Source organism: Cherax quadricarinatus, chromosome 20, assembly GCF_038502225.1.
Source record: "Cherax quadricarinatus isolate ZL_2023a chromosome 20, ASM3850222v1, whole genome shotgun sequence".
Lineage (NCBI taxonomy): Eukaryota > Metazoa > Arthropoda > Malacostraca > Decapoda > Parastacidae > Cherax > Cherax quadricarinatus.
Genome location: NC_091311.1, coordinates 14,339,524 through 14,362,947, shown reverse-complemented (window position 1 = coordinate 14,362,947; position 23,424 = coordinate 14,339,524). Strand labels below are relative to the sequence as shown.

General features: G+C 44.7%; 1 protein-coding gene across 1 annotated transcript; it reads left to right on the top strand.

The window, feature by feature from the left end:
- The first annotated feature begins 704 nt into the window (after positions 1 to 704).
- Positions 705 to 23,424, top strand: LOC128703656 (methyl farnesoate epoxidase). The gene is made up of 5 exons (XM_070086888.1): positions 705 to 865; positions 951 to 1,131; positions 15,874 to 15,973; positions 22,375 to 22,534; positions 22,984 to 23,424. Exons 2-5 carry the CDS (start codon positions 1,058 to 1,060, stop codon positions 23,163 to 23,165), a joined length of 516 nt encoding a protein of 171 aa, XP_069942989.1. The 5' UTR covers positions 705 to 865; positions 951 to 1,057; the 3' UTR covers positions 23,166 to 23,424.

Below are 23,424 nucleotides of genomic sequence, written 5' to 3'. Positions count from 1 at the left end.
GAAAACCCCATAGGGGGGAATCCAAAAAAACTTGATCCAAGGAGATGGAGAATTTCGAAAACCCCATAGGGGGGAATCCAAAAACTTGTATTATCGAGAAATTTTTGGGGTTGGGGGGTGAAAGTGGGAGGGTGATCCGAGGAAGTGGAGACTTTGATATTGAGAACCCCATAGGGGGGAGTATCCAAAACTTGTATTATCGAGAAAATTTGGGGATGGGGGGTGAAAGGAGGGGTACCCAAAAACTTGATCCGAGGAATTGGAGAATTTCGTTGATATATATATATATATATATATATATATATATATATATATATATATATATATATATATATATGTGTGTGTGTGTGTGTGTGTGTGTGTGTGTGTGTGTGTGTGTGTCAATAACAAAACTACACTAGCCAAGGACTCGAACCCATGTATAAATTTTCAGACTGAAGGCACATTACTTATTTCCTTCATAATTCAAGTGCACCTAACTGATTCTTTTAAATTCCCTTGCACATCAAATCCCAGAAGTTTCTAGCATTCACACAAGAACATATTCCTGATGCATGCTCAAGTCTCTCCTACTCAAAATCGCTTTCACTTCCTCCAGCACTTCCTGAGATATTTCTTGCACCTCCTTTAACCACAGTCGAGATTTCTATAAATTAGTTAACTCATCCTTCTTGATTTTCAAATGATCCAAATATTTAGGAAAGATATCGCCACTAAAATTATTATACATCTAGATATGTCTGTCAACAGAAGTCTGTGGAGGAGCACAAGGCTGATTTCGACGCTGATAATCCAAGAGACTTCATAGACATCTACATCAACGAACTTAACAAAAGAAAATTCGAGCAAGACACAACATTCACAGGTTAGTTGTATGTATTTCCTGTTGTGTGAAGCAGTACCAACTCTTGTGTACTTGGGATCACATCTGTATTGTTTCCTTCTCGTAGACGATCAACTAGTTGCCATATGTACGGACGTGTTCAGCGCTGGAGTAGACACTGGATCGTCAACTGTGTCTTTCGCTATATTACTGTCAGTCCTGAACCCACACGTCATGCGCAAGATGCAGCAAGAGCTGGACAGTGTGGTAGGCAACGTTCGTCTTCCCTCCATGAATGATCGTACAAAGTGAGTGCCTACACTAGTTACTTGTGCACCAAATTCTTCTTCCCATTTCCCTTCCATATATAGCTACAACATGTGATACCCATTTATGTTTTATTTATATTTCGTTGGGGAAAAATCATGATACATCCCTTAATCAAATAATGACCCACTCATCGTTAAGAGGGCTTTGAGAGCTTTATTGCTTATGAGTCACACACACACATACACGCACACACACACGCACACACACACACACACACACACACACACACACACACACACACACACACACACACACACACACACACACACACACACACGCACACAAACACACACACACACACACACACACACACACACACACACACACACACACACACACACACACACACACACACACACACACACACGCACACGCAAGAAGAGCTCACTCCAGCAGAGCAAAGTTGCTGGTTATGGGGGATTTCAACCACAGGGAGATTGACTGGGAAAACCTGGAGCCACATGGGGGTCCCGAAACATGGAGAGCCAGGATGTTGGACGTGGTGCTGGAAAACCTCATGCACCAACATGTTAAGGACACTACCAGAGTGAGAGGGGAGGATGAACCAGCAAGATTGGACCTTGTGTTCACCCTGCGCAGCTCAGATATTGAGGACATCAAGTATGAGAGTCCCCTAGGAGCTAGCGACCACGTGGTTCTGTGCTTTGAATACATAGTAGAGCTGCAAGTGGAGAGAATAACAGGAGTTGAATGGGAAAAGCCTGACTATAAAAGAGGGGACTACATAGGGTTGAAGAACTTCCTGCGGGAGGTCCAGTGGGACAGAGAACTGGCAGGAAAGCCAGTAAATGAAATGATGGAATATGTAACAACAAAATGCAAGGAGGCAGTGGAAAGGTTTATTCCCAAGGGCAACAGTAACAACGGGAAGACCAGAACGAGCCCCTGGTTTACCCGACGGTGTAGGGAGGCAAAAACAAAGTGCAATAGAGAATGGAAAAAGTACAGAAGGCAGAGAACACACGAAAATAGGGAGATCAGTCGCAGAGCCAGGAATGAGTACGCACAGGTAAGGAGGGAGGCCCAGCGACAGTATGAAAATGACATAGCATCGAGAATCAAGACTGACCCGAAACTGTTGTATAGCCACATCAGGAGGAAGACAACAGTCAAAGATCAGGTGATCAGATTAAGGACAGAAGGTGGAGAACTCACAAGAAATGATCAGGAGGTATGTGAGGAGCTGAACAGGAGATTTAAGGAAGTTTTTACAGTAGAGACAGGAAGGGCTGTGGGAAGACAGCACAGAAGGGAACATCAAGAGGGAATATACCAACAAGTATTGGATGACATACGAACAACTGAGGAGGAGGTGAAGAAGCTCTTAAGTGACCTTGACACCTCAAAGGCGATGGGACCGGACAACATCTCCCCATGGGTCCTTAGAGAAGGAGCAGAGATGCTGTGCGTGCCTCTAACCACAATCTTCAACACATCCCTTGAAACTGGGCAACTACCTGAGAAATGGAAGACAGCTAATGTAGTCCCCATATTTAAGAAAGGAAACAGAAACGAGGCACTAAACTACAGACCTGTGTCTCTGACATGTATTGTGTGCAAAGTCATGAAGAAGATTATCAGGAGGAGAGTGGTCGAACACCTGGAAAGGAAAAAGATTATAAATGAAAACCAGCATGGGTTCATGGAAGGCAAATCTTGTATCACAAACCTCCTGGAGTTTTATGACAAGGTAACAGAAGTAAGACACGAGAGAGAGGGGTGGGTAGATTGCGTTTTCCTAGACTGCAGGAAGGCCTTTGACACAGTTCCCCACAAGAGATTAGTGCAGAAGCTGGAGGATCAGGCGCACGTAAAAAGGAGGGCACTGCAATGGATAAGGGAATACCTGACAGGGAGGCAGCAACGAGTCATGGTACGTGAAGAGGTATCACAGTGGGCGCCTGTTACGAGCGGGGTCCCACAGGGGTCAGTTCTAGGACCAGTGCTATTTTTGATATATGTGAACGATATGATGGAAGGAATAGACTCTGAAGTGTCCCTGTTCGCAGATGACGTGAAGTTGATGAGAAGAATTAAATCGGACGAGGATGAGGCAGGACTGCAAGGAGACCTGGACAGGCTGGACATGTGGTCCAGCAACTGGCTTCTCGAATTCAATCCAGCCAAATGCAAAGTCATGAAGATTGGGGAGGGGCAAAGAAGACCGCAGACAGAGTATAGGCTAGGTGGACAAAGACTACAGACCTCACTCAGGGAGAAAGACCTTGGGGTGACCATAACACCGAGCACATCACCGGAGGCACACATCAACCAAATAACCGCTGCAGCATACGGGCGCCTGGCAAACCTGAGAATAGCGTTCCGATACCTTAATAAGGAATCGTTCAAGACACTGTACACTGTGTATGTTAGGCCCATACTGGAGTATGCAGCACCAGTCTGGAACCCACACCTGGTCAAGCACGTCAAGAAGTTAGAGAAAGTACAAAGGTTTGCAACAAGGCTAGTCCCAGAGCTCAAGGGAATGTCGTACGAGGAAAGGTTAAGGGAAATCGGACTGACGACACTGGAGGAAAGAAGGGTCAGGGGAGACATGATAACGACATACAAGATACTGCGGGGAATAGACAAGGTGGACAGAGATAGGATGTTCCAGAGAGGGGACACAGGGACAAGGGGTCACAACTGGAAGCTGAAGACTCAGACTTGTCACAGGGACGTTAGGAAGTATTTCTTCAGTCATAGAGTTGTCAGCAAGTGGAATAGCCTAGCAAGTGAAGTAGTGGAGGCAGGAACCATACATAGTATTAAGAAGAGGTATGACAAAGCTCAGGAAGCAGAGAGAGAGAGGATCCAGTAGCGATCAGTGAAGAGGCGGGGCCAAGAGCTGAGTCTCGACCCCTGCAACCACAATTAGGTGAGTACGATTAGGTGAGTACGCACACACACACACACACACACACACACACACACACACACACACACACACACACACACACACTCATACCAGTTCTATTTCTGGTATATGTGTGAATGACATGATGGAAGGGTTAGACTCAGTAGTGTCCCTCTTCGCAGATGATATGAAGTTAATGAAGAGAATTAAATCAGATGAGGCTCAGGTAGGACTTCAAAGAGACCCGGACAGGCTGGACACATGGTCCAGCAACTGGCTTCTCGAATTTAACCTGTCAAATGCAAAGTCATGAAGATCGGGGATGGGCAAAGAGGACCGCAGACGGAGTATAGGCTAGGTGGCCAAAGACTGCAAACCTCGCTCAAGGACAAAGATCTCGGGGTGAGTATGACACCGAGTAAGTCTCCTGAAGCACACATCAACCAGATAACTGCTGCAGCATATAGGTGCCTGGCAAAACTGAGAATAGCGTTCCGATACCTTAGTAAGGAATCGTTCAAGACACTGTACACCGTGTAGGTCAGGCCCATACTGAAGTATGCAGCACCTGTCTGGAACTCACACTTGATCAAGCACGTCAAGAAATTAGAGAAAGTGCAAAGGTTTGCGACAAGGTTAGTTCCAGAGCTAAGGGAATGTCCTATGAAGAAAGGTTAAGAGAAATCAGCCTGACGACACAGGACAGGAGAGTTAGGGGAGACATGATAACGACATACAAAATAATGTGCAGAATAGACAAGGTGGACAGAGACAGGATATTCCAGAGAGGGGAAACAGAAACAAGGGGTCAAAATTGGAAGTTGAAGAGCCAGATGAGTCACAGGGATGATAGGAAGTATTTCTTCAGTCATAGAGTAGTCAGGAAGTGGAAAAGCCTAGCGAGTGAGGTAGTGGAGGCAGGAACTATACATAGCTCTAAGATGAGGTATGATAAAGCTCATGGAGCAGGTAGAGAGAGGACCTAGTAGCAATCAGTGAAGGGGTGGGGCCAGGAGCTGAGTCTCTATCCCTGCAACCACAATTAGGTGAGTACACACACACTCACACACACACACACACACACACACACACACACACACACACACACACACACACACACACACACACACACACACACACACACACACACACACACACACACGCACACACACACACACACACACACACACACACACACAAACATACACACACACACACATAATCGAAGGGATAGACTCAGAAGTGTCCTCGTTTGCAGATGATGTGAAGTTAATGAGAAGAATCAAATCGGATGAGGATCAGGCAGGACTACAAAGAGACCTTGACAGGCTACAAGCCTGGTCCAGCAACTGGCTCCTTGAGTTTAACCCTGCTAAATGCAAAGTCATGAAGATTGGGGAAGGGCAAAGAAGACCGCAGACACAATATAGTTTAGATGGCCAAAGACTGCAAACCTCACTCAAGGAAAAAGATCTGGGGGTGAGTATAACACCGAGCATATCTCCTGAGGCGCACATCAATCAGATAACTGCTGTAGCATACGGGCGCCTGGCAAACCTACGGCTAGCGTTCCGATACCTCAGTAAGGATTCGTTCACGACTCTATATACCATTTATGTCAGGCCCATACTGGAGTATTCAGCACCAGTTTGGAATCCACACCTAGTCAAGCACTTCAAGAAATTAGAGAAAGTGCAAAGATTTGCAACAAGACTAGTCCCAGAGCTGCAGGGATTGTCCTACGAAGAAAGGTTGAGGGAAATCGGCCTGACGACACTGGAGGACAGGAGGGTCAGGGGAGACATGATAACGAGATATAAAATACTGCGCAGAATAGAAAGGTGGACAAAGACGGGATGTTCCAGAGAAGGGACACAGACACAAGAGGTCACAATTGGAAGTTGAAGACTCAGATGAATCAAAGGGATGTTAGGAAGTATTTCTTCAGCCATAAATTAGTCAGGCCGTGGAATAGCCTAGAAAGTGACGTAGTGGAGGCGGGAACCATACATAGTTTTAAGGCGAGGTATGATAAAGCTCATGGGACAGGGAGAGAGAGGACCTAGTAGCAATCAGCGAAGAGGAGTGTCCAGGAGCTATGAATCGACCCCTGCAACCACAAATAGGTGAGTACAAATAGGTGAGTGCAGAGTAGGGACTCCGCGTGTGCGAGTCACGCCTTCTGTGGTCCGCAAATATAAGTGCTTTTGAGGGTTACCCAAGTGTACTGCAAGGGACGCTAAGAGTGTCAGGGTAGTGAACAATCCTTGAAGAGATTTACAATTTTCCCTGTGCCCCTTAAGTGTGGGGAGAGCCACAATTTTATAAATGAACTAGAAAGTGATACTTGGTGCATTCAGAGTGGGCTGGCCTAGTGTGCTCTAGGCAACATTGCCTGTCACCCAAGAAAGATAGTAAAGTGAAACAAATGGGTGACCAGTGAAAGAAATACAGTGAATAGGGTACATTATATATCGAGAGGAAATGGAGGTGGATATACACCAGGACATCATATATAGATGGACAATCTACAGGCTGCTACAGGCTGCATTACAAGTATTCACCCACGCGTGGTTGTTGGGTGTGGGTTTTACTTTCCAATTAACTGCCAAGCCGGTTGTGAATGGTTCAACTCTCCTAGTACGATAAAGAATAGGTTATCGAGTACTCAATAAGGAATAGCAATTGGTAATTTATAAAACAAGGCGAGACAGGATTCTATAAGACTAGGAGGTAGTAGAAGTATAGAGGAAACAGAATAGTAGGTAGGTGTGAGTCAGGTCACAGAAAAATGTGGCCAGGTAAGGAAGCACTGCAAACTCCACATAACACTCATACACCATAACACACAATTCCACCTACTTTTCAGACACTTAATAAACCCACATGTAGTCCCCCCCCACACACACACAAACAAAACTCACCAGAATAATAACAGATTCAATCTTCCCATCCGGATATCAAATCCTCAGGAAAGACAGAGGGAGGAAAAGGGAAGCAGGAGTTGCACTGCTCATTAAAAACCAGTGGGGTTTTGAGAAAATGGAAGGAATGGATGGCACGGGCGAAAGGGAGTACTTAGTAGGAACAATCCAGTCTGAGGGACATAAGGTGATAATTGCAGTAATGTACAACCCACCACAGAACTGCAAGAGGCCAAGAGAAGAATACGATGAGAGCAACAGAGCAATTGTCGACACACTAGCCGAGGTGGCCAGGAGAGCACACATGGGGGGAGCAAGTTACTAGTTATGGGTGATTTCAATCACAAGGAGATTGACTGGGAAAACCTGGAGCCCCATGGGGGTCCCGAAACATGGAGAGCCAAGATGATGGATGTGGTACTGGAAAACCTCATGCATCAACATGTTAGAGACACTACCAGAGAGAGAGGAGAGGATGAACCAGCAAGACTGGACCTTGTATTCACCTTAAGTAGTTCGGACATCGAGGATATCATATATGAAAGGCCCCAGGGAGCTAGTGATCATGTGGTTCTGTGCTTCGACTACACAGTTGAGCTTCAAGTGGAGAGAGTAGCAGGAATAGGTTGGGAAAAACCAAACTACAAAAGGGGGAACTACTCAGGCATGAGGAACTTCCTGCAAGACACTCAGTGGGAGAGGGAACTGACAGGAAAACCAGTACAAGAAATGATGGACTATGTGGCAACAAAATGCAAGAAGGCAGAGGAGAGGTTTGTTCCCAAGGGAAACAGAAATAATGGGAAGAACAGATCGAGTCCTTGGTTTACCCAAATGTGTAGGGAGGCAAAAATTAGGTGTACTAGAGAATGAAAAAGGTACAGAAGACAGAGAACTCAGGAAAATAAAGAGATTAGCGTCATTAGCCGAAGAGCCAGAAACGAATATGCACAGATAAGAAGGGAGGCTCAGCGACAATATGAAAATGACATAGCATCAAAAGTCAAGTCTGACCCGAAGCTGTTGTTTAGCCACATCAGGAGGAAAACAACAGTCAAGGACCAGGCAATGAGACTGAGGAAGGGTGAGGGGGAGTTCACAAGAAACGACCGAGAGGTACGTCAGGAGCTCAACACGAGATTTAAAGAAGTATTTACAGTGGAAACCAGTAGGACTCCAGGAAACCAGAACAGGGGGGTACACCAGCAAGTGCTGGATGAGGTACATATAACCAAGGAGGAGGTGAAGACGCTGCTATGCAAACTTGACACCTCAAAGGCGGTGGGACCAGACAACATCTCTCTGTGGGTCCATAAAGAGGGAGCAGAGATACTGTGTGTGCCATTAACAAAGATCTTCAACACATCAGTTGAAACTGGGCAACTCCCTGAGGCATGGAAGATGGCAAATGTAGTCCCAATTTTTAAAAAGGGAGACAGACATGAAGCACTAAACTACAGACCTGTATCACTAACGTGTATAGTGTGCAAGGTCATGGAGAAGATCATCAGGAGGAGAGTGGTGGAGCACTTGGAAACAAACAGGTGTATAATTGACAATCAGCACGATTTCAGGGAATGAAAATCCTGTGTCACAAACCTACTAGAGTTTTATGACAAGGTGACAGAAGTAAGACAAGAGAGAGAGGGGTGGATCGACTGCATTTTTTTGGACTGCAAGAAGGCCTTCTACACAGTTCCTCACAAGAAGTTACTGCAAAAGTTAGAGGATCAGGCACACATAACAGGAAAGGCACTGCAATGGATCAGAGAATACCTGACAGGGAGGCAACAACGAGTCATGGTACGTGACGAGGAGTCAGAGTGGGCGCCTGTGACAAGCGGGGTTCCACAGGGGTCAGTCCTAGGACCTGTGCTGTTCTTGGCATATGTGAATGACATAACGGAAGGGATAGACTCAGAAGTGTCCTTGTTTGCAGATGATGTGAAGTTAATGAGAAGAATCAAATCGGATGAGGATCAGGCAGAACTACAAAGAGACCTGGACAAGCTACAAGCCTGGTCCAGCAACTGGCTCCTTGAGTTTAACCCAGCTAAATGCAATGTCATGAAGATTGGGGAAGGGCAAAGAAAACCGCAGACACAATATAGTTTAGATGGCCAAAGACTGCAAACCTCACTCAAGGAAAAAGATCTGGGGGTGAGTATAGCACCGAGCATATCTCCTGAGACGCACATCAATCAGATAACTGCTGCAGCATACAGGCGCCTGTCAAACCAACGGATAGCATACCGATACCTCAGTAAGGATTCGTTCACGACTCTGTATACCATATACTTCAGGCATATACTGGAGTATGCAGCACCAGTTTGGAATCCACACCTAGTCAAGCACGTCAAGAAATTAGAGAAAGTGCAAAGATTTGCAACAAGACTAGTCCCAGAGCTGCAGGGATTGTCCTACGAAGAAAGGTTGAGGGAAATCGGCCTAACGACACTGAAGGACAGGAGGGTCAGGGGAGACGTGATAACGACATATAAAATACTGTGCGGAATAGACAAGGTGGACAAAGACGGGATGTTCCAGAGAAGGGACACAGACACAAAAGGTCACAATTGGAAGTTGAACACTCAGATGAATCGAAGGGATGTTAGAAAGTATTTCTTCAGTCATAGAGTAGTCAGGCCGTGGAATAGCCTAGAAAGTGACGTAGTGGAGGCGGGAGCCATACATAGTTTTAAGGCGAGGTATGATAGAGCTCATGGGGCAGGGAGAGAGAGGACCTAGTAGCAATCAGCGAAGAGGCGGGGCCAGGAGCTATGACTCGACCCCTGCAACCACAAATAGGTTAGTACAAATAGGTGAGTACTCATGCACACACACACACACACACACACACACACATGTGGTTTTAATCTTCGAATACACAGTAGAGCTAGAAGTGGAGTGGGAAGCAGGAAGGCCAGGACGAATGAAGCCAAACTACAAGAAAGGGGACTACACGGGAATGAGGAACTTCCTGAACGGGGTTCAGTGGGACAAAGAACTGGCAGGGAAGCCAGTTAATGAGATGATGGAATATGTAGCACAAATGTGCAAGGAGGCTGAGGAGAGGTTTGTACCCAAGGGTAACAGGAATAATGAAAAAGCCAGGATGAGCCCATGGTTCACCCAAAGATGCAGGGAGGCAAAAACCAAGTGTGCTAGGGAATGGAAGAAATATAGAAGGAAAAGGACCCAGGAGAATAAGGAGAGCAGTCGTTGAGCCAGAAACAAATATGCACATGTGAGAAGGGAGGCCCAACGACAATATGAAAACGACATAGCAGCGAAAGCCAAATCTGACCCGAAACTGTTATACAGCCACATCAGGAGGAAAACAACAGTCAAGGACCAGGTAATCAGGCTAAGGAAGGAAGGAGGAGAGATAACAAGAAATGACTGTGAAGTATGCGAGGAACTCAACAAGAGATTCAAAGAAGTGTTCACAGAGGAGACAGAAGGGGCTCCAGAAAGACGGAGAGGTAGGGCACACCACCAAGTGCTGGGCACAGTGCATACAACCGAGGAAGAAGTGAAGAGGCTTCTGAGTGAGCGAGATACCTCAAAGGCAATGGGGTCAGATAACATCTCCCCATGGGTCCTGAGAGAGGGAGCAGAGGTGCTATGTGCACCCCGAACAACAATATTCACTACATCTATCGAAACAGGGAGATTGCCTGAGGCATGGAAGACAGCAAATATAGTCCCAGTCTTTAAAAAAGGAGACAGACATGAAGCACTAAACTGCAGACCAATGTCACTGACACGTATAGTATGCAAAATCATGGAGAAGATTATCAGGAGAAGAGTGGTGGAACACATAGAAAGGAATGATCTCATCAACAGCAGCCAACATGGTTTCAGGGACGGGAAATCCTGTGTCACAAACCTACTGGAGTTCTATGACATGGTGACAGCAGTAAGACAAGAGAGAGAGGGGTGGGTGGATTGCATATTCTTGCACTGCAAGAAGGCATTTGACACAGTTCCACACAAGAGATTAGTGCAAAAACTGGAGGAACAAGCAGGGATAACAGGGAAGGCACTACAATGGATCAGGGAATACTTGTCAGGAAGACAGCAGCGAGTCATGGTACGTGGCGAGGTGTTAGAGTGGGCACCTGTGACCAGCGGGGTCCCACAGGGGTCAGTCCTAGGACCAGTGCTGTTTCTGGTATTTGTGAACGGCATGAAGGAAAGAATAGACCCCGAAGTGTCCCTGTTTGCAGATGACGTGAAATTGATGAGAAGAATTCATTCGATCGAAGACCAGCAGAACTACAAATGGATCTGGACAGGCTGCAGTCCTGGTCCAGCAATTGGCTCCTGGAGTTCAACCCCACCAAGTGCAAAGTCATGAAGATTGGGGAAGGGCAAAGAACACCGCAGACTGAGTACAGTCTAGGGGGCCAGAGACTACAAACCTCACTCAAGGAAAAAGATCCTGGGGTGAGTATAACACCAGGCGCATCTGAAGCATACATCACACAAAATAACTGCTGGAGCATATGGGTGCCTAGCAAACCTCAGAACAGCATTCCGACATCTTAATAAGGAATCGTTCAGGACCCTGTGCACCGTGTATGTTAGGCCCATATCGGAGTATGTGGCACCAGTTTGGAACCCACACCTAGCAAGCACGTAAAGAAACTAGAGAAAATGCAAAGGTTTGGAACAAGACTAGTTCCAGAGCTAAGAGGTATGTCCTACGAGGAGAGGTTAAGGGAAATCAACCTGACGACACTGGAGGACAGGAGAGATAGGGATGACATGATAATGACATACAAAATACTGACAGGAATTGACAAGGTGGACAAAGACAGGATGTTCCAGAGATGGGACACAGCAACAAGGGGACACAGTTGGAAGTTGAAGACACAGATGAATCACAAGGATGTTAGGAAGTATTTCTTCAGCCACAGAGTAGTCAGGAAGTGGAATAGTTTGGGAAGCGATGTAGTGGAGGCAGGATCCTTACATAGCTTTAAGCAGAGGTATGATAAAACTCACAGTTCAGGGAGAGTGACCTAGTAGCGACCAGTGAAGAGGCTGGGCTACGGGCTTGGACTCGACCCCTGCAACCTCAACTAGGTGAGTACAACTAGGTGAGGTGAGTACAAACACGCACACACACACACACACACACGCACACACACACACACACACACACACACACACACACACACACACACACACACACACACACACACACACACACACACACACACACACACACACACACTGAGCAGTAACAGAGACAAAACTTACAGGGATGATAACAGATGCAATCTTTCCAGCTGGATATCAGAGCCTGAAGAAAGAGAGAGAGAACAGAGGGGGAGGAGTGGCACTACTCTTCAAAAGCCAGTGGAGTTTTGAGGAAATGGGAGGAATGGACAGAGGGGAAACAGACGACTTCATTGTGGGAACACTTCATACTGGGGATCGAAAGGTAATGATAGAGGTGATGTATAACCCACCACTGAGCAGCAGGAAGCCAAGACAAGAGTATGATGAACGCAATAGAGCAATGGGATATTGTAGCTGAAGTGGCCAGGAAGGCTCATATATGTAGGATGAAATTATTTATCATGGGGGATTTCAATCATGAAGAGATGCTGGAGACAGTATTGGAGAACTTCATACACCAAAATGATAGGGATACAACCAGAGGGAGAGAGTGAAGAGGATGTTGCAGCAAGGCAACATCTCATATTCCCCTTGAATAGCTCAAACATAGAGAATATCACACACGATAGACTCCTTAGCGCTCACGGACTACATAGGCTTTAGAAGATTCCTGCATGAAGTGTAGTGGGAAAGAGAACTAGAGGGAAAAACAGTAAATGAAATGATGGAACTAGTGACTACTACGTGCAGGGAGGCAGAGGAGAAGTTCATAATAAAGGGTAACAGAAAAAATGGTAAGACCAGAGTGAGCCCATGGTTTAACTGGAGGTGTAAAGAGGCCAAAGCCAAGTTTGCTAGAGTATGGAACAGATATAAAACGCAAAGGACTCAAGAAAACAATGAGTAGAGCAGAAGAACCAAAAATGAATGTGCAGGGATAAAGCGAGAAGCCCAGAGGCAATATTAAAACGACATAGCATTTAAAGCCGAATAAAAAACCAAAGTTGTTATTCAGTCACTTTAAGAGGAAAACAGCGGTCAGTGTCCAGGTAATCAGGCTGTGGAAAGGAGGCGAGCTCACATTGAGTGACCAGGAAGTATGTTATGAACTTAATACAAGATTTAGAGAAGTTCTTACAATAGAGACAGAAATTATTCCAGCAGATCATGGAGGTAGGGTGCACCAGCAGGTGCTGGACATATTGCACATAACCAAGGAGTAGGTGAAGAAACTGCTAGGTGAACAAGATACCTGAAAGGCGGTGGGCCCAGATAACATATCTCCATGGGTCCTGAGAGAGGGAACAGAGGAACTGTGTGTGCAGCTAGTATGTATTTTCAATAAATTTATCGAAACTGGGTAATTGCCTGAGATGTGGAAAACAGCAAATGTAGTCCCAATTTTTAAGAAAGGAAACACACAGGCAGCGTTAAACTACACACCAGTATCATTGACATGTATAGTATGTAAAGTCATGGAAAAGGCTATCAGGGATGGGAAATCCTATGTCAGAAATCTACCTGAGTTCTACGATAATACGGTAAGACAGAAGATAGAGGGTTGGGTAGATTGCATGTTTTTGGACTGCATGAAGGCTTTTGACACAGTACCACACAAGAGACTGGTTCTAAAATTAGAGGAGCAGGCAGGAATAGTAGGGAACGTACTGCAATGGATCAGGGAATACCTGACAGGAAGGAAACATTGAGTATTGGTATGTGATAAAATGTCAAAGTGTCTGCATGTGTGGAGTACGGTTTCACAAGGGTCAGTCCTAGGTCCAGTGCTGTTTCTTGTATACGTGAATCATATGATGGATAGAATAGATTCAGAAGTGTCGCTCTTCGCTGATGATGTGAAACTGATGAGGAGAATACAAGCGGACGAGGATCAGCTAAGATAACAAGGGGATGTGGACAGGCTGTAAGTCTGATCCGACAGATGTCTCCTGAAGTTTAACCCCAGCAAGTGTAAAGTCACGAAAATTGGGGAAGGACAAAGAAGGCCGTAGACGGAGTACAGGTTAGGGGATCAAAAGCTGCAAACTTCACATAAAGAAAAGAATCATGGGGGTATTCATTGTAACAAACATGTCCCCTGAGGCACACATCAATGAAATAACTGCTGCAGCATATGGGCGCTTCGCAAACCTGTGAATAGCATTTTGACATCTGAGTAAGGAGGCATTCACGACACTGTACACCGTGTACGTCAGGCCCATACTGGAGTATGTGGCACCAGTATGGAACCCACACCTAGCTAAATACCTCAAGAAAGCAGAGAAAGTGCAAAAGTTTGCAGTAAGATGTCTTACGAGGGAACTCAACCTGATAATATTAGGCAATAGGAGGGATAGGGGGGGGGGAATCATAACGACGTATAAAATACTGAGAGGAATTGACAAGGTGGACAGGGCTCGAATGTTTCATAGATGGGATACAGGTACAAGTGGCCACAGTTGGAAGTTGAAAACCTAGATGAGTCATAGGGATATTAGGAAGTATTTCTTTAGCCTTAGAGTTGTTAGAAGCGAAATAATTTGCAGATTGAAGTAGTGGAGGCAAGTTCCATAAATAGCTTTAAGAAGAGGTATGATAAAACTCATGGAACAGGGAAAGAGTGACTTAGTAACGACCAGTGAAGAGGCGGAGGCCGGGAGTTATGACTCGACCCCTGCAACCACGTATGGGTGAATACATATAGGTGAGTACACACACACACACTTACACACACATACATACACACACACACACACAAACACACACACACACACACACAAACACACAAACACACACACAAAAAAACACACACACACACATACACACTTACACACACTTACACACACACACACACAAACACACACACACACACACACACACACACACACACACACACACACACACACACACACACACACACACACACACACACACACACACACACACACACACACACACGCACACACACACACACACACACACACACACACACACACACATGCACACACACACACACACACACACACACACACACACACACACACACACACACACACACACACACACACACACACACACACACACACACACACACTGGCAGAAGAAAAATATGTTAGTTTAATTTGCAATTTGACCAAGATGAAAGAAAAAACTTACTGCAAGCCTAAAACTGCTTTATGAATCACATTCTCATGGCTGCTAAAGTTTAGTACTGAAGAATGTGACAGATACATCACCACAGGTTTTAAAGTTTTTCTTTGATAAAAGCTAAGCAGTTTATACCTGAATAAACAGACAAACAGGCAGTAAGTTATGCAAAAATACTGTCTCAGAGAATAACCGATACACGTTGCTGAGGAAAGAGGCCTCCCTATTGCCATCTTATATTTTTGTTCAAAGAGTTGTTGGTGGAAACAAACATGGAACCCACTGTGCAGAGCTTTGAGAAGAAGGTAGATGGGTGGACAACGGCAACAACTGACAAGTGGTAATAAAGACATTGGTAGCTAAAGTTCCTCTTAATATAACGTTTCTCCCAAGCCTGGGCTTTATCAAGTACTTTAACAAGTTCATGATAAAGCCCAGAAAATATTACCTATAAAGAAGGTAGGACTTTTTTGTCTGAGTCATTCAGCGATGAAGACAGTTTTTTTCACTAAGATCTCGGTTACTAATTTGGCTCACTTGTTCCATGCAGGTAGAGCAGATGCGAGAAGCACACTAGTAACATGCTATCACTGTTACCTGTTGACCCATTTGTCTTATGATAATGTTTATTGCTACAGGTTGGTTTACACGGATGCCACACAGACAGAGGTATTCCGCTACAGAGGCTCAGCGCCATTAACTGTACCTCACAAAGCTCTCAGAGATACTAAGCTGCAGGTTAGTGCCTCCACCTCTCCTCCCTCACCTCTATCACCTTCTCAAACTTGTCTTCAATCGTAATTAAACTGTTAAAACTAATATAAGATAATTATGCATAAATTTACCTCACAATGACTTTACTATGTCTCTCAGTGACCACTTGATCTCTTAGTAACCACTTGATCTCTCAGTGACCACTTGATCTCTCAGTGACCACTTGATCTCTCAGTGACCACTTAATCTTTCAGTGACCACTTGATCTCTCAGTGACCACTTGATCTCTTAGTAACCACTTGATCTCTCAGTGACCACTTGATCTCTTAGTAACCACTTGATCTCTCAGTGACCACTTGATCTCTTAGTAACCACTTGATCTCTTAGTAACCACTTGATCTCTCAGTGACCACTTGATCTCTCAGTGATCACTTGATATCTCAGTGACAACTTAATCTCTCAGTGACTACTTGATCTCTTAGTGACCACTTTATCTCTCAGTGACCACTTGATCTCTCAGTGATCACTTGATCTCTCAGTAACCACTTGATCTCTCAGTGGCCACTTGATCTCTTAGTAACCACTTGATCTCTCAGTGACCACTTCTCTCAGTGACCACTTGATCTCTCAGTGACCACTTGATCTCTCAGTGACAACTTGTCCTCACAGTGACTACTTGATCTCTCAGAGACCACTTGATCTCTCAGTGACCACTTGATCTCTCAGTGATCACTTGATCTCTCAGAGACCACTTGATCTCTCAGTGACCACTTGATCTCTCAGTGACTACTTGATCTCTCAGAGACCACTTGATCTCTCAGTGACTACTTGATCTCTCAGTGACCACTTGATCTCTTAGAGACCACTTGCTCTCTCAGTGACCACTTGATCTCTCAGTGACCACTTGATCTCTCAGTGACCACTTGATCTCTTAGTAACCACTTGATCTCTCAGTGACCACTTGATCTCTCAGTGACCACTTGATCTCTCAGTGACCACTTGATATCTCAGTGACCACGTGATCTCTCAGTGACCACTTGATCTCTCAGTGACCACTTGATCTCTTAGTAACCACTTGATCTCTCAGTGACCACTTGATCTCTTAGTAACCACTTGATCTCTCAGTGACCACTTGATCTCTCAGTGACCACGTGATCTCTCAGTGACCACTTGATCTCTCAGTGACCACTTGATCTCTCAGTGACCACTTGATCTCTTAGTAACCACTTGATCTCTCAGTGACCACTTGATCTCTCAGTGACCACTTGATCTCTCAGTGACCACTTGATCTCTTAGTAACCACTTGATCTCTCAGTGACCACTTGATCTCTTAGTAACCACTTGATCTCTCAGTGACCACTTGATCTCTCAGTGACCACGTGATCTCTCAGTGACCACTTGATCTCTCAGTGACCACTTGATCTCTCAGAGACCACTTGATCTCTTAGTAACCACTTGATCTCTCAGTGACCACTTGATCTCTCAGTGACCACTTGATCTCTCAGTGACCACTTGATATCTCAGTGACCACGTGATCTCTCAGTGACCACTTGATCTCTCAGTGACCACTTGATCTCTTAGTAACCACTTGATCTCTCAGTGACCACTTGATCTCTTAGTAACCACTTGATCTCTCAGTGACCACTTGATCTCTCAGTGACCACGTGATCTCTCAGTGACCACTTGATCTCTCAGTGACCACTTGATCTCTCAGTGACCACTTGATCTCTTAGTAACCACTTGATCTCTCAGTGACCACTTGATCTCTCAGTGACCACTTGATCTCTCAGTGACCACTTGATCTCTCAGTGACCACTTGATCTCTCAGTGACCACTTGATCTCTCAGTGACCACTTGATCTCTCAGTGACCACTTGATCTCTCAGTGACCACTTGATCTCTCAGTGACCACTTGACCTCTCAGTGACCACGTGATCTCTCAGTGACTACTTGATCTCTCAGTGACCACTTGATCTCTAAGTGACCAATTGAACTCTCAGTGATCACTTGATCTCTCAGTGACCACTTGATCTCTCAGTGACCACTTGATCTCTCAGTGACTATCTTCAGACTACTTGATCTCTCAGTGACCACTTGATCTCTAAGTGACCAATTGAACTCTCAGTGATCACTTGATCTCTCAGTGACCACTTGATCTCTCAGTGACCACTTGATCTCTCAGTGACTACTTGACCTCTCAGTGACCACTTGATCTCTCAGTGGCCACTTGATCTCTCAGTGACCACTTGATCTCTCAGTGACCACTTGACCTCTCAGTGACCACTTCATCTCTCTGTTACCACTTAACCTTTCTGTGACCACATGACCTCTCTGTAAAACTTGACTTCTCTCTTTGACCACTTGGCCTCTGTTACCACTTGGCCTCTCAGCGGCCATTTGACCTCTCAGTGACTACTTGACCTCTCAGTCATCACTTGACCTCTCAGTGACCACTTGACCTCTGTTACCACTTGGCCTCTCAGTGACTTCTTGGTCTCTCAGTGATTACTTTGCCTCTCAAAGACCACTTTAACTCTCAGTTACCAGTTAACCTCTCAGTGACAACTTGTCCTCACAGTGACTACTTGATCTCTCAGTGACCACTTGATCTCTCAGTGACTACTTGATCTCTCAGAGACCACTTGATCTCTCAGTGACTACTTGAGCACTCAGTGACTACTTGAGTTCTCAGTGACCACTTGATCACTCAGTGGCTACTTGACCTCTCAGAGACCACTTGATCTCTCAGAGACCACTTGATCTCTCAGAGACCACTTGATCTCTCAGTGACAACTTAATCTCTCAGTGACCACTTGATCTCTCAGTGACTACTTGATCTCTCAGTGACCACTTGATCTCTCAGTGACCACTTGATCTCTCAGTGACCACTTGATTTCTCATTGACCACCTGATCACTCAGTGGCTACTTGACCTCTCAGTGACCACTTGATCACTCAGTGACTAATTGGCCTCTCAGTGACCACTTGATCTCTCAGTGACCACTTGATCTCTCAGTGACAACTTAATCTCTCAGTGACCACTTGATCACTCAGTGGCTACTTGACCTCTCAGAGACCACTTGATCTCTCAGAGACCACTTGATCTCTCAGAGACCACTTGATCTCTCAGTGGCCACTTGATCACTCAGTGACTACTTGATCTCTCAGTGACCACTTGATCTCTCAGTGACCACTTGATCTGTCAGTGACCACTTGATTTCTCAGTGACCACTTGATCACTCAGTGACTACTTGACCTCTCAGTGACCACTTGACTTCTTGTTATAACTGTCTGTCATAGCAGAGTAGCTTGGAGGCTGAACACAAATGCTATTGACAAATTTTGATTTATTTGAATAAGAGCTACACAGGCAGATACAGTTAGATGGCACCCAGGAGCCAGTCAAGGAGGTGGGGGGAGGTAGGTCTTGATGGTAGGTCAGGTGAGTGCGGAGGGAGATGTCAAACAGCGTGAGTCTACCTCAGTCCCTGACATCTGGTGGGAACTTTAGAAACTAGGCCTAGGCTAGTAATTCACTCTAGTGGTTTAATATTATTCTTATTATCATGGGGAGGGCTAAACCCGTAGGGATTATGCAGTGCTTGTCAGGGGGGATGGAATTCATTCAGGCTTAATTAAGGGAAGTGGAGCAAAGATCCAAATCCCTAGATCAAGAACCCCTCACCAGCATCATAGAACCTCCCTTGAGGGGTCTAGTGAGAGGTGTGTCAAACAGGTGGGAAGACCTCGGCCACGCATGTTGGGTCGTCCCGACCCGACAGCACTGGTGTGCAAGAAAGAAAATTTTAAATACACCCTTGGAACTTGGTAATTGGCTTACACCAACACAAATAAAGATAATTTTAGCAATCCTCAAAAACTCTCCGACATGTCATATGGGAGAGAGAAAGGCGTCCTATTCTGCATAGTACTGGATGGGGTCTTGGGACATCAGGACAGCACTGAAGCTTAAATCTTCCTATGGGCAGTTTGTTCACAGGGCTGCAGGTGAGATCTTTATTCAAAACCTGTTTCTCATTCCAAACACTAGTGAAGATATCAAAGTAGTGGTTCTTCTTCCTCCGATGGAAGTATCAGTGGAACTCCTCCTTGAGGCCAGGCCCTGTCTCAAGCTTGCTAACTCGCTTGAGACGAACAAAAGCACTGACAGTACCTCTTTCTTGATCTACTGCGGCAATATCAAAATGTATATATTGCTCGTTTGAAGGGTTATCATATTTACCCCTTACTGCAGTTTCAACAGATATTAGCCCCATCTCTAACATGTCAGAGCCACCAACGAAGATGAGGGATGGGCAAGAACGACCGTTTGAAGCACATGCAGTTGGTTGCTATGAGGGCTGCTATTTGGCTCTCCGTAGAACATTTTCCACTTCAAGTACTATTGGACAAATCCTGTGAAGGATTACTGGTCGAGCCAGTCAGAGCTGACGAAGTATTGCGACCACTACATGTGTTAGTCATGGCTCAGAGTCGTGCGAAGAATAAGAAATCAGAAAAGGTAAGAAAAAATATTAAGAAAGCTGAAAATGGTACACAGTTTACCCTAAACTTGGCACAGAGTCAAAGAGAACAACATAACATGATGGTAATTGGCACTCTTGTTGGTACGATGTAAGAATTTTAAGAACACGTTAACCAATATAATGATGTACTATGGAAACCGTTGTTAAAATAAGTTTATGCAAGTGGGTTCACAACAGAAAATTTCACTGATTAATGCAGGTGATTTCCCAGAAAATGTATAACATTGCTACAACAATAGCAATTGCGAAATATTACAGTAACAATATGAAAAAAGTTCACAAAACAAAATTGTATGTCCAAAGAAATAGAATCTAGTGACAAAATTGTTGTGAATTCTCTTTTGCAAACTTAGCACAAAGCAAAATGTTGCAGGTGCTGGCAATTGCAATTTGAAATGCAAAAATTATTCACTTGCAGAAGGGCAGAGTAACACAAAAATATTATGAAAGATAATCAGTGGGAGAGAAAAATCACAAATGTAATATCCACTTCTCTCAATACTGTTATAATTAACTGCCTTTCGTAGTGTAGCAGTATAGCAGGGTAGCTTATAGGCTGAACACAAGTGCTATTGAGTAGTTCTGGATTTATTTAAATTAAGGGTACACAGGCAGACGCAGTTAGAGGGTAGCTGGGAACCAGTCAAGGGAATAGGTCTTGATGGTAGGTCAGGTGAGCGCGAAGTGAGAGAGATGTTAAACAGCGTGGGTCTACCTCAGTGCCTGACATCTGGTGGGAGCTTTAGAAACTAGGCCTAGGCCAGTAACCCTCTCTAGTGGGAGGTGTGTGATACAGTTGGGAAGACCTACTGTGTACACTCTTAATTACCATTTGACCTCTCAGTTACAGCTTGACCTCTCTGTGACCATTTGGCTTCTCTGTGAGCACTTGACCTCTCTGTGACCATTTGGCTTCTCTGTGAGCACTTGACCTCTTTGTGACAACTTGACTTCTCAGAGACCACTTGGCCTCTCAGAAATTTCATTATTCATTATTCACCCTGATACTAGCTACTTCTTGTGTTCCATGATCTAATTCTCAAGTTCTTTATTTCTTAGATGAAACTCAGGAGTCGTACCACTTAATATTTTCCTGTTATTTACCTGTTCCTTCACCTGCCTTCTTCTCTATCGTTTGGTAGTATATAAGCCATATGGGTTTAGCGCTTGTTTTTGAATACAATAATATGCCATAGCAAATTCAGTCTGCCTCAGTGATTTTTATTTTGTCTAACTGGTCTCTTTCTGACACACAGTGACCTCACTGCCTCCACAGTGACCTCACTGCTTCCACAGTGACCTCACTGCCTCCACAGTGATCTCACTGTCTCCATAGTGACCTCACTGTCTCCATAGTGACCTCACTTTACCTCAAGTGACCTCATTCTATCTCTAGAGTGGCCTCACTCTACCTTTACAGTGACCATATTGTCTTCACAGCCTAATTCTGTTTCTTCACTGTCTCCAGAGTACCTCACTGCTTCCACAGTGACCTCACTGTCTCCTCAGTGCCCTCACTGCCTCTTCAGTGAGGTCACTGTCTCCGTAGTGACCTCACTGTCTTTACAGTGACCTCACTGTCTCCACACTTACCTTATTGTCTCCACAATTACCTCACTGTCTCTACAGCGACCTCACTCTCCACTGTGACCTCACTATGCCTTCACAGTGAGTTTACTGTCTTCACAGTGACCTCACTCTACCTCCACATTGACCTCACTGTCTCCATACTGACCATACTGTCTCCACAGTGACATTACTCTGCCTACAGTAATCTTTAACTAGTAATGACATCACTGAGATTTCAGAGAAAATGCTCTACCAGTATACAATAAATCTTAATGCAAGTACACATCTGATATCATTGTGATTATTCACAGGGCTTCAGGATCCAAGCCGGGACGGTAGTGTTGAACAACTTGTACAGCGTTCATATGGACCCAGGTTACTGGGGTGACCCGGAAACCTTCCGCCCAGAGCGTTTCATCAACCATGATGGTTCATTTCGTAAGGACGAGCGTGTCATTCCCTTCGGCAAAGGTGATTCTTGTAATGAAAAAAAATATCTTTTCGTTTTGCTAACGTTACGTTTCTGTTGCATTTGTTAAACATTTGTTCCAAATTATACGTTCGCTTTGCAAATATAAAACTTGCGGTGTAAATGTAACCTTTAGCTATAATTATGTTTGTGCTAAAAAATGTTGCATGTTTTCTTTCTGTATTGTGCTGGAAACAAATGTCCAGTTATATTATATTTTCATATGGCCAAATAACGTTCAAGTATGAAGCTTCGATAAATACTAAGATTAGGTAACTAGTAAGAAAATTTGTGCACTGGTGATCGTAGCTCACGAAGGCAGAAGACTGCATACTTCTTGGTAAAAAAAAAGGTCACCAAATGAGTCGTAAATATTTCTGGCAATGTTGTTATTCTTGTTGTATATCTCTCTCACACTTTGCATCCATAATACCTACCAGTGTTTTCCCAGGTCGACGATCCTGTTTAGGAGAATCTCTGGCCAGGATGACAACGTTTTTGCTGTTCTCTTCTCTCATGCAACACTTCACCTTCAGTCTGGACCCCGCTATTCCTGTCACCAACACGGACGGCAAGATGGGCTTCACGCTCAGCCCTCCAGAGTTCAAAGTCTTTGCCCAAGCTAGGCTCTAATGTTCACATTCAAGCCTCAGGAACTTAAAGTCCCTCATTACGGCAATTTGTAGTGGACACAATCACCAGAAGATGAGGAAAAACAACGCAGTTTCTTGAGGTGTAGCATCAGTCTTACAAAGACAATTTTTCGTTGTCACATCATCTGTTTATAATCATTACATGAAAGTATCCTAAAAGTAATTTGAAAGTATCCAAATTTTTTTTTTAAAGTATCCAAAATGTATTTAGAAAGTATCCATAAAGTTTTTTGAAAATA

Coding starts and splice junctions, on each gene's coding strand:
- LOC128703656 (XM_070086888.1), top strand. CDS start 1,058: ATGCGCAAGATGCAGCAAGAGCTGGACAGTGTGGTAGGCAACGTTCGT. Junction 15,974..22,374: donor TCAGAGATACTAAGCTGCAG/GTTAGTGCCTCC, acceptor GATTATTCACAG/GGCTTCAGGATCCAAGCCGG. Junction 22,535..22,983: donor TGTCATTCCCTTCGGCAAAG/GTGATTCTTGTA, acceptor GTGTTTTCCCAG/GTCGACGATCCTGTTTAGGA.